General features: G+C 35.7%; 2 protein-coding genes across 4 annotated transcripts; one reads left to right on the top strand and one right to left on the bottom strand.

The window, feature by feature from the left end:
* Positions 1-422: 422 nt before the first annotated feature.
* On the top strand, positions 423-7,708 carry O-fut1 (O-fucosyltransferase 1). 3 transcript variants are annotated; one of them, XM_074085605.1, is made up of 5 exons: positions 423-628; positions 982-1,434; positions 1,800-2,085; positions 2,229-2,261; positions 6,441-6,465. In XM_074085605.1, exons 1-5 carry the CDS (start codon positions 532-534, stop codon positions 6,448-6,450), a joined length of 879 nt encoding a protein of 292 aa, XP_073941706.1. In that variant the 5' UTR covers positions 423-531; the 3' UTR covers positions 6,451-6,465. The 3 variants fall into 3 exon arrangements, with proteins under 3 accessions (XP_073941706.1, XP_073941704.1, XP_073941705.1); XM_074085603.1 differs by lacking the exon at positions 6,441-6,465 and adding an exon at positions 7,274-7,708 and having other exon boundaries at positions 428-628; XM_074085604.1 differs by lacking the exons at positions 2,229-2,261; positions 6,441-6,465 and adding an exon at positions 7,274-7,708 and having other exon boundaries at positions 446-628.
* Positions 7,705-10,613, bottom strand: RpL35 (Ribosomal protein L35). Its single transcript, XM_074085606.1, has 3 exons — positions 10,505-10,613; positions 9,867-10,003; positions 7,705-7,953 (listed from the first exon to the last, which is right to left on the bottom strand). Exons 1-3 carry the CDS (start codon positions 10,505-10,507, stop codon positions 7,722-7,724), a joined length of 372 nt encoding a protein of 123 aa, XP_073941707.1. The 5' UTR covers positions 10,508-10,613; the 3' UTR covers positions 7,705-7,721.
* Between the last annotated feature and the right edge of the window lie 1,378 nt (positions 10,614-11,991).

Here is an 11,991-nt window from a genome sequence, read left to right as displayed (position 1 = left end):
CCGGCCCTGATAATACCGAGATGGAAATAATAATAATAATAATAAAGTTTTATTTGCAGGTGTGACACCCATATTTTAAAAGCACAAAAGGACTTAAACTAAGCTAAAACTAAGACACTAATGTCAAATGTCAAAAACCATTACCTTAAAAGTAGATGGTGTCATCAAATCACTCTATTTTCGATTCTCGTTCTGGTGCACAGATAGCCAATACTTAAAAATAGGATTACCACTCTGAAATACCGACTCTGTTTTTCGTGTAATCGCCCACGCCCATAGAAGCTCCTGTCAGCAAGGCTACTACGAAATTCGAATTAGTATCGTACCGTCCCTCTCGCTCTCGTATTAAATAGTATAAGTGTCAGAGGGACCGCACGACACCAACTTCGAGTTTCGTAGTAGCCCTGCTGTTTCTATGGGCGTGTACACAAAAAACAGGGCCTGCATTTCCATATCGGTGTTATCCGGGCTGGGAAACTGGAAAGAGTGTCACCCACCCTATGTGTTGTAGACTATACATACGAAGCGAAAATGTTATTTCTTTCAGTAATATTTCTATTTATTATAAAATTAGCTAGTTCAAATAATCATGAGTTAAATGGTTATATTACATATTGTCCTTGCATGGGTAAGCTGATTTCCTTTCAAACTTTCAATTTGTGTTCTAATCTACTACATTAAATTCAACCGGCATTTGTTTCCATTGTTGTTTATTTACATCACACTATACGAACTAAAAAGACTAGATAAGGACAATTTCCCCATTGCTTAATCCGAATTTGCAGCGAATGATCTCGCGATAAAATCAGTTATTTCAGTGGTGACTGGGGTGCTTTTTTTATAATGTTTCGACCTTAACCATATTCATTACGTTTGAATTTAGGTATTTTTCAACTAAAAGTTTGCAAAGAATTTAAGATCTATTTAGCTCGGATTCTGGTTTCTTAATTCTGCGATTTAAATGATTAAGTTTGTTTACAGGTAGATTTGGCAACCAAGCCGACCATTTTTTAGGTGTTTTAGCATTTAGCAAAACTTTGAATAGAACATTGGTTTTACCTCCTTGGGTTGAGTACCGCTATGGAGAACCCAAGTCTGTACAGGTTCCATTCGATACTTACTTCAAAACTGAAAGTTTAGCTGAGTATCATACAGTAATGACAATGGAATATTTTATGTCTATAATTGCTCCGAGTATATGGCCTGAAGAGAAAAGGTTTGCATTCTGCTACACTCAAAGAGGAGGAGACAAGGAAAATAGTTGCAATGCTAAATCTGGTAATCCTTTTGGTCCCTTCTGGGATACTTTCAACATTGATTTTACTGGGTCTGAATTCTATGGGCCTTTAAACTATGATGCAAGCAATACTGTAATGGTTGATAAATGGAAGCAGAAATACCCACCAACAAAATGGCCTGTCTTAGCTTTTACAGGTAAGATAAATCGAATGTAGTATAGTAGGTATTTGCACAGGTAAAACACAAACAATATCTATTGGTTAACTTGCTACTAGCAAGTTAGATGTAGGTATGATGGAACATAATTCAGCATCTTCATCTCCAGCTCATAAGTTCCACTACTTTTAAAAAATATCGGACTTATGCTACATACCAGCCCTAGAAATAGTCTTATCAGATATAATATGAACACTTTATTGTGTTACATATGGTTACTGCTGACTATACACTGGGAATGCACATAAAACTATGCCAAATGATGTAAAATTACCATTATACAGTAGGTGTCCTAATATAATAAAAATCCCAAGTAATCATTTAGATATTTTGGACTTTATCAGGTGCCCCAGCCAGTTTTCCAGTACAAGGCGAAAATAGACATTTGCACAAATATATGCAATGGAGTGATCATATTGCATCAAGTGCCAGACAATTCATAAAAAAAAATATGAGTGGTGGTGGTTTTCTTGGTGTTCACCTAAGAAATGGTCAGGACTGGATTAGAGCCTGTCAACATGTTAATGACAGTCCTATGTTATTTGCTGCCCCGCAGTGTTTGGGATACAAAAATGAAAGAGGAACACTGACAGCCTCCATGTGCCTACCATCAAAAACAGAAATCATTAGGTATGAATATTGACACCTAGCTACTTGGCATGCATGACTATAATAATGAATATTTGAGAATTATCTTTTATTACAAATATAATAATTAACCATATCTTGCCCAGACTGATTCACGGGCAACAGCTAATATGTGTCATTCTCAGGCAAAAGGGACTACTTTGTGGTGAAGGAAAAGGGTAAGTACGCCAAAGTTCATATAAAATTGCAAATTTGATTATTGAAACATTGAAAATGTATCTTATACAATTTTACAACCTACTGATGATTATATTTTTTTATTTTCGACAATAATCATTGGAACTGAATTTATTATACTCATAATTTCATTCAACATAAATACCTCTATTACTACAATTTATGTATTATCACTATTCAATGTATCTATTTCAAGCAATAACATTTGGTATTATACAGACAATTTCGTTCCAATCACGCACTGGCCATCAATAGAAAAAGACATGACGCACCATGATTTTTCAAAATGTTTTTAAATGTATACGTAGTTGACAATTGTGGCTTATTAAGTAATTTTTTTGATAGTTGACTCCGAGAGAAGTGGCATAAAAATAAGCGAAAAAAAAACATTTTTCATCCAAGTTCAAGGATATGGATGTCTGTAAAAATATGCATTATAAAATTTATAAATCCCAATTTATGCTCCTTAATTCTAAATAAGTCTGAAACAAAAAAAGATCGAAGGCTGATATTACGCATAGGTACAGTGTTCTTAGGTCCTGCCACTACTGCATGGTGCATCTCAAATTGTACGTATTCTATTCTTACAATACTGATTATGTTGGTTTTATACGAGTTATAAGGAAAAAGTGCTGTTTTTGTTTTCTTTAATAAGAAATACATAATACGGTATTTGACAACTTCTGTATTTGCCATATCTTAATATTGTTATGAAAATACAGGGTGTCCCAGAAGTACCACGTCACAGTGACACCAGAGGTAGGCCAGCTCAAGAGGAACCTAACCAACCTAACATGACCCCAGTAAAAGTTGCACGGTTTTCGAGTTATTACCGAAATAAAGATTTTTGGGAATACTCCCCTTTGTCTTGACATTTTTAGTACCAGCATCGACTTGGAAAGCTTTTAATAACAGTTTTTTATGTGTATCGAATCGTGAATAGTTACTTCAGAAGTGCAGTGTGTTATTTTGTCAGTAACTACCGTAAAATGCTGAAAAAACCTTTATTAATCTTGATTTAAGTTGTCTCAAAAATAAGAATTTCAACTTTAACCATCTGCCATGAAAAAAAATTACTAGAAACGAAACAAACAAATAACGCCAATAAATTAGACATGTTATGCAGATTCAGAAATGGTATGACACATGTATCTTACTCCAAGAACATTAGACATTCTTATCACTTTAGCGAAGCCCTATCGAACCAACTTAAAACTGGAACTCCGAAAGCAGTCCCTGCTAAGTGGTACAAAAATGCTGTGTATAGCGATAGCTCATCTATTATCTGATACAATTATTTTGCCAAATGCACGAAGGTTAAATATTAATATTTGTCTCCCTTTTCAAGGCTAGGACCGGATCCTAAAGAACCGGATATAACCTAACCAAAAAAAAGTTGGAAAATCCCCAACTTTCTCACTTCAAAGTTCAATATTTCAAAAGCGGCTGAAACGATTTTGATAGAATATGTCTTAGAACCATGGCTAGTAAACCTGCTTTCAAATAATAATAAAAAAAAACGCATTCGAATCGGTTTACGCGTTTAAGAGCTACGGTACCACAGACAGACAGACAGACATAGCGGTCAAACTTATAACACCCTTCTTTTTGCGTGGGTGCTTAAAAACAGGTTTATCTTTCATTCATTTATTGGAATAAATTTAATTCACAATAAATGTTCAAATTGTCTCCCATGGACTCTGAATTCTGATGCACAAAAAACATCGTTTAATAAAATTACGGCTCAATTTTCGTAAACTGACTTCCGATATGGTACGGGCCGCGTCAAATACTCGTTGCCGCAATCCTTCTTCAGAGCGTATTGGTTTCGCGTAAACTTTGTGTTTTAAACATCCCCAATAAAAAAAATCTAGTGGGTTTAGATCCGGGGAACGCGGTGGCCATAAAATTGGTCCCAATCGACCAATTCATCTCTCAGGGAATGTTTCGCTGAGGTGCTCACGGACTAGCCGAGCGTAATGTGCCGAGAAACCATCTTGTTGGTACCACATGGTTCGTGTCAGTGCCAACGGTACATCTTCTAATAAACCAGGCAGGTCGTTTTGCAAAAACTGTAAATAGTTTCTACCATTAAGAATAGGAGGCAACTCCACCGGTCCCACAATTTGTCCATTAAGAATTCCAGTCCACAAATTAATTTTGAATTGGTATTGGGACCGATCTTCTCGTATGTGTCTGTGTTGGTTTTCTGTCTGCCAGCTATGGACGTTGTGTAAATTGAAATATCCATCCCTTTTTCAGTCCACAATATGTCATTGAAATAAATCGGGTTTTAGAATATTTTTAATAGGCTTACGTTTGTCCTCAATCTCGCTTGATGGAAGGCGAAGATGAGGCCTAAGATGGTACACGTTTGCCTAGAAGGTGTCTGTTCATTTTGACCTTAAAGATGTCCAGATTATAGCGTTAACCAAATAATATTATCTAACGTTTTAAACTTTCGTGATTTTCATTCATATTCATAACCAACGGGACTTATGACGCTTACACACACGAGTAATATTTACCTCGACGTTTCGGAAACATTACAATGGCCGTGGTCACGAGTAGACTGAAGTGTGGGGTGTCAAGTCTGCTAGCAGCGCGAGTCCTTCGAACTACCCTGTATTTTTGCAGTGTGGAGGAGGAGGAACTGAATGAACACACATTTCTAGTATAAACGTAGCTATCATAAGGTCGCGGGTGAGCAAAGTAGGTGATTGTTTCAGTTCATTAATATGAACCTCGGCAAAGTAACGCCTGATTCAATAAATTAGTAGGTAATGTAACATGTTTTTACTTAACACTGACGGCTTGCGGCATCAGCAAAGTCATAAGAATGCCTAATGTTATTTCAGTAAGATACATGTGTCATACCATTTCTGAATCTGCATAATATGTCTAATTTATTGGCGTTATTTGTTTGTTTCGTTTCTAGTAATTTTTTTTCATGGCAGATGGTTAAAGTTGAAATTCTTATTTTGGAGACAACTTAAATCAAGATTAATAAAGGTTTTTTCAGCATTTTACGGTAGTTACTGACAAAATAACACACTGCACTTCTGAAGTAACTATTCACGATTCGATACACATAAAAAACTGTTATTAAAAGCTTTCCAAGTCGATGCTGGTACTAAAAATGTCAAGACAAAGGGGAGTATCCCCAAAAATCTTTATTTCGGTAATAACTCGAAAACCATGCAACTTTTACTGGGGTCATGTTAGGTTGGTTAGGTTCCTCTTGAGCTGGCCTACCTCTGGTGTCACTGTGACGTGGTACTTCTGGGACACCCTGTATATATATACATATAGTGTTTAGCAGAGAAAACTTAAATCGGTTGAAAATTGGATTTGATTGTGCAGGTTTCCTCACGATGTTTTCCTTCACCGCAAAGCTCGTGGTAAATTTCAAATGTAATTCCGCACATGAATTTCGAAAAACTCAGAGGTGCGAGCCGGGGTACCTTTATATTAACTTTGTTATTTGTAAAGGTAGCTTAAAAATTGTTTCTCTATTTGATAACAGGCATTGTGTAAGTAGTTTTAATTTATAAAACACATACAAAATAGTCAAATACCGTATTAAATAGGCGACCAGATGGCCTAGTGGTTAGAGAACCTGACTACGAAGCTTGAGGTCCCGGGTTCAATTCCCGTGTCGGGGCAGATATTACCAGTGTACACACTCATCTAAGGGCAGATATTTGTATGATAAATACTAATGTTTGTTCTCGGGTCAAGTCGGGTCTCGGGTGTTTAATATATATTTAAGTATATATCTATATAATTATATTTATCCGTTGCTTAGTACCCATAACACAAGCTTTGCTAAGCTTAGTTTGGGATTGTCCCGTGATATTTATTATAGTAAGGGGCTGTATCACTATCCATTGATTAGTGTTAACTGGCAGTTAGGTGTGATGCCGTCTCTATTTGTTTTGTTCGAATAGACGGATACGGCATCACATTTAACCGTCGGTTAACGCTAATCAATGGATGGTGAAACAGCCCCTAAATGTCTTTATTTGTTTAATAAGGTGAGGCGATTTAGCGACCACATGCATTGATTTGGAAATTGAACCTTATTGTTTTAGTAATAAGTTACAATATTCATTGTAATTATTGAAAATACTACTAGCTCTAAAAATATCCTTTGCCAGGTATACCTAGTGCCATCCACGAAGACGCGTGATTTTGTAAAACTAAGACTGCGAGCGAACGAGCAAGACTGTTCGGAGCAGAAGCGACTCCGTTAGGTTAGGTTTAGAAGGCTAAGGCGGGAGCTACGCTCCGCTTCGCTAAAACATTAAAAACTGTCCTATCTAGTGCCGGTGTGACTTGTTGGGATTTTTTTAGCAAAAATATTCCCAACGAGTGACAGTTAAGCGTGTGACTCGGCGGGAAAAAACCGTATATGGTAGTATGCTCCAGTAAATGGGGTCTTATTTAGGGTTAATAGAATCCATGAGCACACTATGACAACCAAATATAGCAAACAGTTATGGGTTAAAAAAAGTTGTACAATTTCAGTTCTTTACACCCTAATGTATGATATATATTTTTTTATCCAAATAATTAGTTATGCACTTCATAACTTCAAACTAGAACTTGGGTTTTTTTACACCCAAAAACTTTGAAGTCGAATATCTCAAAACTACGTATTTCCATGTTCAAACTTTGAAAAGTTATAATAAAATAAGTTTTCAAACTAGAACTCAACCAAATGGAAAGTCTGTGTATATACCTGTTTTCTGTACTGCTTGCTATGTGTTCGTGTGCAATAAAAAATATTAATTCAATACCGCGGAAGTAGTCCTTCCCCCACCATGTTTTCTTTCACCACAAAGCTCATGGTAAATTTCAAATGCAATTTGATTTTGCGTGAGAACGACACATGAAATTATATTCTTGCTGTTAAAAAATAGAATAATCACTTTTGGTTCTACCAATTCTGCAAACTGAGTAATCATGCAATCATTAACTTTTTTTTCAGACAAATAAAAAGAGTACTTAAGAGACTTGATGATATTAAGTATGTCTTTGTTGCAACTGATTCAAATCCCATGATAAGTGAACTCTCCAATGCACTGCATAGATTTGATGTGTCTGTTGTAAGACTGCAGCCACCCAAACCTCATATAGATCTTGCGATTCTAGGACAAGCCAATTATTTTATAGGAAACTGTGTATCATCATTTACTGCTTTTGTGAAAAGAGAGAGAGATGTTCGAGGACTAGGTTCTGAGTTTTGGGCCTTTCCACACCGCAAAAAACAAAAGCATGAAGAACTTTAGATCTAAGAAGTATTTCAGAGTATATTAAAAAACTACATGTTGAAACATAATGCATGAGCTTGAAGACACTCCAGTGCATAAGACGCTGCTAAGGTTTTTTTGGTGACTGAAGGTGAAATAAAGAACAAAATTAATTTGTGTTTTTAATTAAGCCTTAACAGCATACACCCTTGGAGGGAAGAGAGACTTCTTTCTGATCTCTTTCCTTGTCTTGAGTTTAGCCTCGTGTGGTGTAAGAGCCTTACGCATTGCACGGGTCTTCTTGGGCCTCAGGTCTAAAGGCTTATACTTCTTGTTTTTGTAGTGGTTACGCAGATTAACCTTCATCTTCTGGTGATAGACAATGTAAACTCGGGCAATAGCTTTTCTTACAACCCGACTGAAACAAAAGACATTTTATATGCCAAGGAATATTTGATTCCTGTTTGACCTGTAATCACTGTAATTGGTGCCAAAATTTTGTACCTACTATTAAATAAGTAGTCTTTACTGCTAGATGCACAAGACTCCAGCTTACAACTTTCGCATTTATAACACTGCTAGTTTTTGCCTGCGACTTCATCTGCACATGATTTCCTTTATTGTTACACTAGCGTAAATCATTAGATACAGTAGTTGAATTGAAATTCCGGGATTTTATTAAATTCTCGTGGGAATTCCCTAAAATTACATTGTGGTTTTCATTGACATTAAATTAAAACACTCATGCCAAATTTCATGACTCTAAACCCAGCGGTTGTTATTTCGAGATTGTATCCCTATCCCGTGAGAATATCGGGATAAAAAGTAGCCAATGTATTATTCCAGATGTCCAGCTATCTACATACCAAATTTCTTGACTCTAAGCCCAGCGGTTGTGATTTCAAGATTTTATCCCTATACTGTGGGAATATCGGGATAAAAAGTAGCCTATGTGTTATTCCAAATGTCCAGCTATCTACATACCAAATTTCATGTCTCTAAGCCCAGCACTTATTAGTTCGAGATTTTATCCCTATCCCATGGGAACATTGAGATGAAAAGTAGCATATGTGTTATCAGACGTCCAGCCCAGCTACCAAGCGGTAAGTAAGCCCAGTGGTTGTTATTTAGAGATTTTATCCCTATCCCATGGGAATATTGGGATAAAAAGTAATGCTTTAATCAAGGTTATAAACTTTTTTGCGAAATTTGATCCAAATCCGTCCAGCCGTTTCAGCATGAAGAAGTAACAAACACTCACTCACTCACAAACTTTCACATTTATAATATTAAGTAAGATTGTGACACCTGGACTCTGACTTAGACATTATATGCCCCTGAAGGATCAACTATTGGTTCTCAGAGCCGACATCTAACATAGCCATTTACATATACCACTATTTTGATCTAACCCATAGTAGGGACCTGAGCAAGCACCCATGAGGCTGACATGATCATCTAGATTGTTTAAAGCCTCAACAAAATAAGAAATTGTAAGCAAACTATTAAAAAAATATATTTTATTATTATTAAATAATAAAGTTATTTCTTTTTTGTATGGGGCTATTAAATTTTAGAGTAAATCTTGCAGAGCGAGAGGCCAACATCTGATGGGTTAATAGTCAACTCATCAGACCTTGAGAATAGACTGTCACTAAACAAAAATATGACAGCTTGCAAAATTAAAATATGCATTAAAATTCTTTCAGTGTCATTTTGAGAGATGATAAATCGTCACTACTTTTAAAAAAGCTCATAACTTAAAATCAATAGTTTTTCTGAGTGAACTTTATGAACATTATTTGAATGATCAATTTTATTGACATATGAATTTGAGATATGTGATTTTTTCAGTCGTGACGAAATTTTGTTTAATGACAATAATTCTCAAGGTGCGCTATATATGGTTTATGTCAATCCAATTCCAATTTATAGAAAGGGTAAACAAAGATGCCATTAACCCTACCACGGACATAATTTAATGATGTGAAAACCTAGAACCAATTGCAATTAATATGTTCAAAAATAAACTAATTTATTAATAATGGTGCCTACTGCACACATTAATAGGTAATACTGTGTGGTTCGAATGATTTAAGTAATACTATGATAACCACTAATAATTTATAATATTTAATCAAAATAGTTTACATCATTAGTTGTAATTGCTTAAACAGTGAGCTAATTACCTCACCTAGTAAACTCTATTTTAGCTGGTTATTAATAACTCCTGATCCTGATCACAGTAGGAGTATAAAAAAAATTGACTTTAAATAACTTATAACACTAGATTAACATGATTTGACAAAGAAATGATAAAATGTAGCTTACATTTTGGACAGCTTGGAAGCTGCACCTCCAGTAACTTTGGATACTCGAAGGTGAGTCAATTCAGTTTTTAGCTCTTCCAATTGCTTGAAGAGCTCCTTCTTATCCTTCGTACGCAGTTCCGAGCACTTAACCTTGCCCTGAAATACACATAATCAATAATAAATTATCATTGAGTGCAGAAAGAAAATTCACTAGTAGTGCGTTCGCTTCACATGAACTTGATATAACTACACTATTTTTTCCGAGAAATCAACATTAATGTAGTCATTCCATTCATAGTTATACCATGACTAGCTACCTACCATACCACGTTAATATCTAACTAATCTTAGATTCGCCTTAGGTTATTGAGGTTATGACGCTAATAACAAGTAATAACAAACAATACAAAAAATAATGAAAATTAACCAGCATTTTCGCAGTAAGAAAGATGATAACAGTAGAAAATTAAACTAAAACATTAACATGTACAAATACTATCCGGTGGTGAAGAGAAGAATACTAAACACACGATACTACCGCTGAAAATACATATTCCTAGAACTTATATACTACGCAAATGTTATAATACACGAGTAGTAAGAACAAATATAATACGATGTTGGTAATATTTAACGATTTAACATTAATTCACACACCATTTTTACTTTTTTCACAATTCCGTCCCTCTGCTGTCACCATAAAAGTTGACGTAAAGAAAGAACATTTACACGGTGACGTTGGTGCGGTGTTACCAGTCGTCGGGTGAGCACCAAGAAGCTAATATACATAATAGAAATAGTTAGATGAACATTGGTATGAAGTCAGAAAAAAGAAAAATTGTTTTTTTTTTATATTCGACTGGATGGCAAACGAGCAAGTGGGTCTCCTGATGGTAGAAGATCACCACCGCCCATAGAAACCAGCAACACCAGGGGGATTGCAGATGCGTTGCCAACCTAGAGGCCTAAGATGGGATGCCTCAAGTGCCAATAATTTCACCGGCTGTCTTACTCAACACGCCGATACACAACAGTGCGAGCACTGCTGCTTCACGGCATCATCTTCATCTTCATTGTTGTCATTTTTTTGCATTACACATGTTTGTTTATAGTGTCCATGATTAAGCATAAATTCGAATTCATCATCAGCCAATAGACAATCACTATCACTGCCACAATGAACGAGAACTCACTACTTACATCCATCTGTTGCCCGCAACTACGGACCACAGAACTAACATACAGGTGTATCCAGGTTTCCTTACAATATTTTCTCTCACCATAGAAGCTCATGAGAAATTTCAAATATAATTTAGCACATAAATTTTGAAAAACTGAGGTTCCCACGCACGACTGTGTCTTCGCAAGTGCGAAGAAATTCAATGATGTAGATGATGTTCCTGATCCACACGGGCCCGCGTGGAAATTATGGCCTAAGCCATTGAATTAGGGCTGCCGCAGATTGGAACGTATACAGCAGTCAGCAGCAGCAGTCGTATACGAGAACTAGCCAAGTCCGACGTTAGGCTTCAATATATTATCCTACGTTATAAGAAGAAATGATATTTTTAGTAGTTATAAAATATTTGATATTGTTATAAATAAATTTCAGAACTGACCATTGAACTTGGCACCTTGGCACTTGGCACCCATTTAGATGTCACTTCTTTTGTCGTTAAAGTCAATAATCAAGGCATAACTCATAATACTGAACATGGCTCTCATTTCACATATATGTTTTATGGGATACAGAAATAATTTATTTTAAAAATTATAATAAAATAATAAAAATTTACTAGTTTCTGATTTGTTCCTTTGTACTCAACTCAACATCTGAATGCCAAATTTGAAATTTCTTTTGAATAGGGCATCTGGAACTGGGTTAGTTTTGATCTATAGGTGAGTCAGTGATAAAAATGTCGATTTTTGGATGTTAATATCTAAATAACCGTTTGAGTTGTGTTTATGAAATTTGGAGAACATATGTATCTCCTAAATCCCAATAACTGAACTAAATTTGACATGTTTATGTGAAATAGTTTTTGAGTTATGAGGGGATCAAAAGTGGCTTCAAATGGTTCGGGTAAAATTACGGTGCTGTTCGCCAGTTCTGTTAGCTTGAACTTGGCTTGATAACGTGCAAT

This window comes from Choristoneura fumiferana, chromosome 3 (assembly GCF_025370935.1).
Source record: "Choristoneura fumiferana chromosome 3, NRCan_CFum_1, whole genome shotgun sequence".
Lineage (NCBI taxonomy): Eukaryota > Metazoa > Arthropoda > Insecta > Lepidoptera > Tortricidae > Choristoneura > Choristoneura fumiferana.
Note: the sequence above shows the minus strand (reverse complement) of the source record. Positions and strands in the feature narration are given on the sequence as shown.

What these genes read in the sequence shown, in the direction of transcription:
- O-fut1 (XM_074085603.1), top strand. Translation starts at nt 532, where the DNA reads ATGTTATTTCTTTCAGTAATATTTCTATTTATTATAAAATTAGCTAGT. An exon ending in GCCTGTCTTAGCTTTTACAG is followed by an intron (nt 1,435 to 1,799) that starts GTAAGATAAATC and finishes GGACTTTATCAG; the next exon opens with GTGCCCCAGCCAGTTTTCCA. An exon ending in TCAAAAACAGAAATCATTAG is followed by an intron (nt 2,086 to 2,228) that starts GTATGAATATTG and finishes TGTCATTCTCAG; the next exon opens with GCAAAAGGGACTACTTTGTG.
- RpL35 (XM_074085606.1), bottom strand. An exon ending in GCTTCCAAGCTGTCCAAAAT is followed by an intron (nt 7,954 to 9,866) that starts GTAAGCTACATT and finishes CTTTTGTTTCAG; the next exon opens with TCGGGTTGTAAGAAAAGCTA.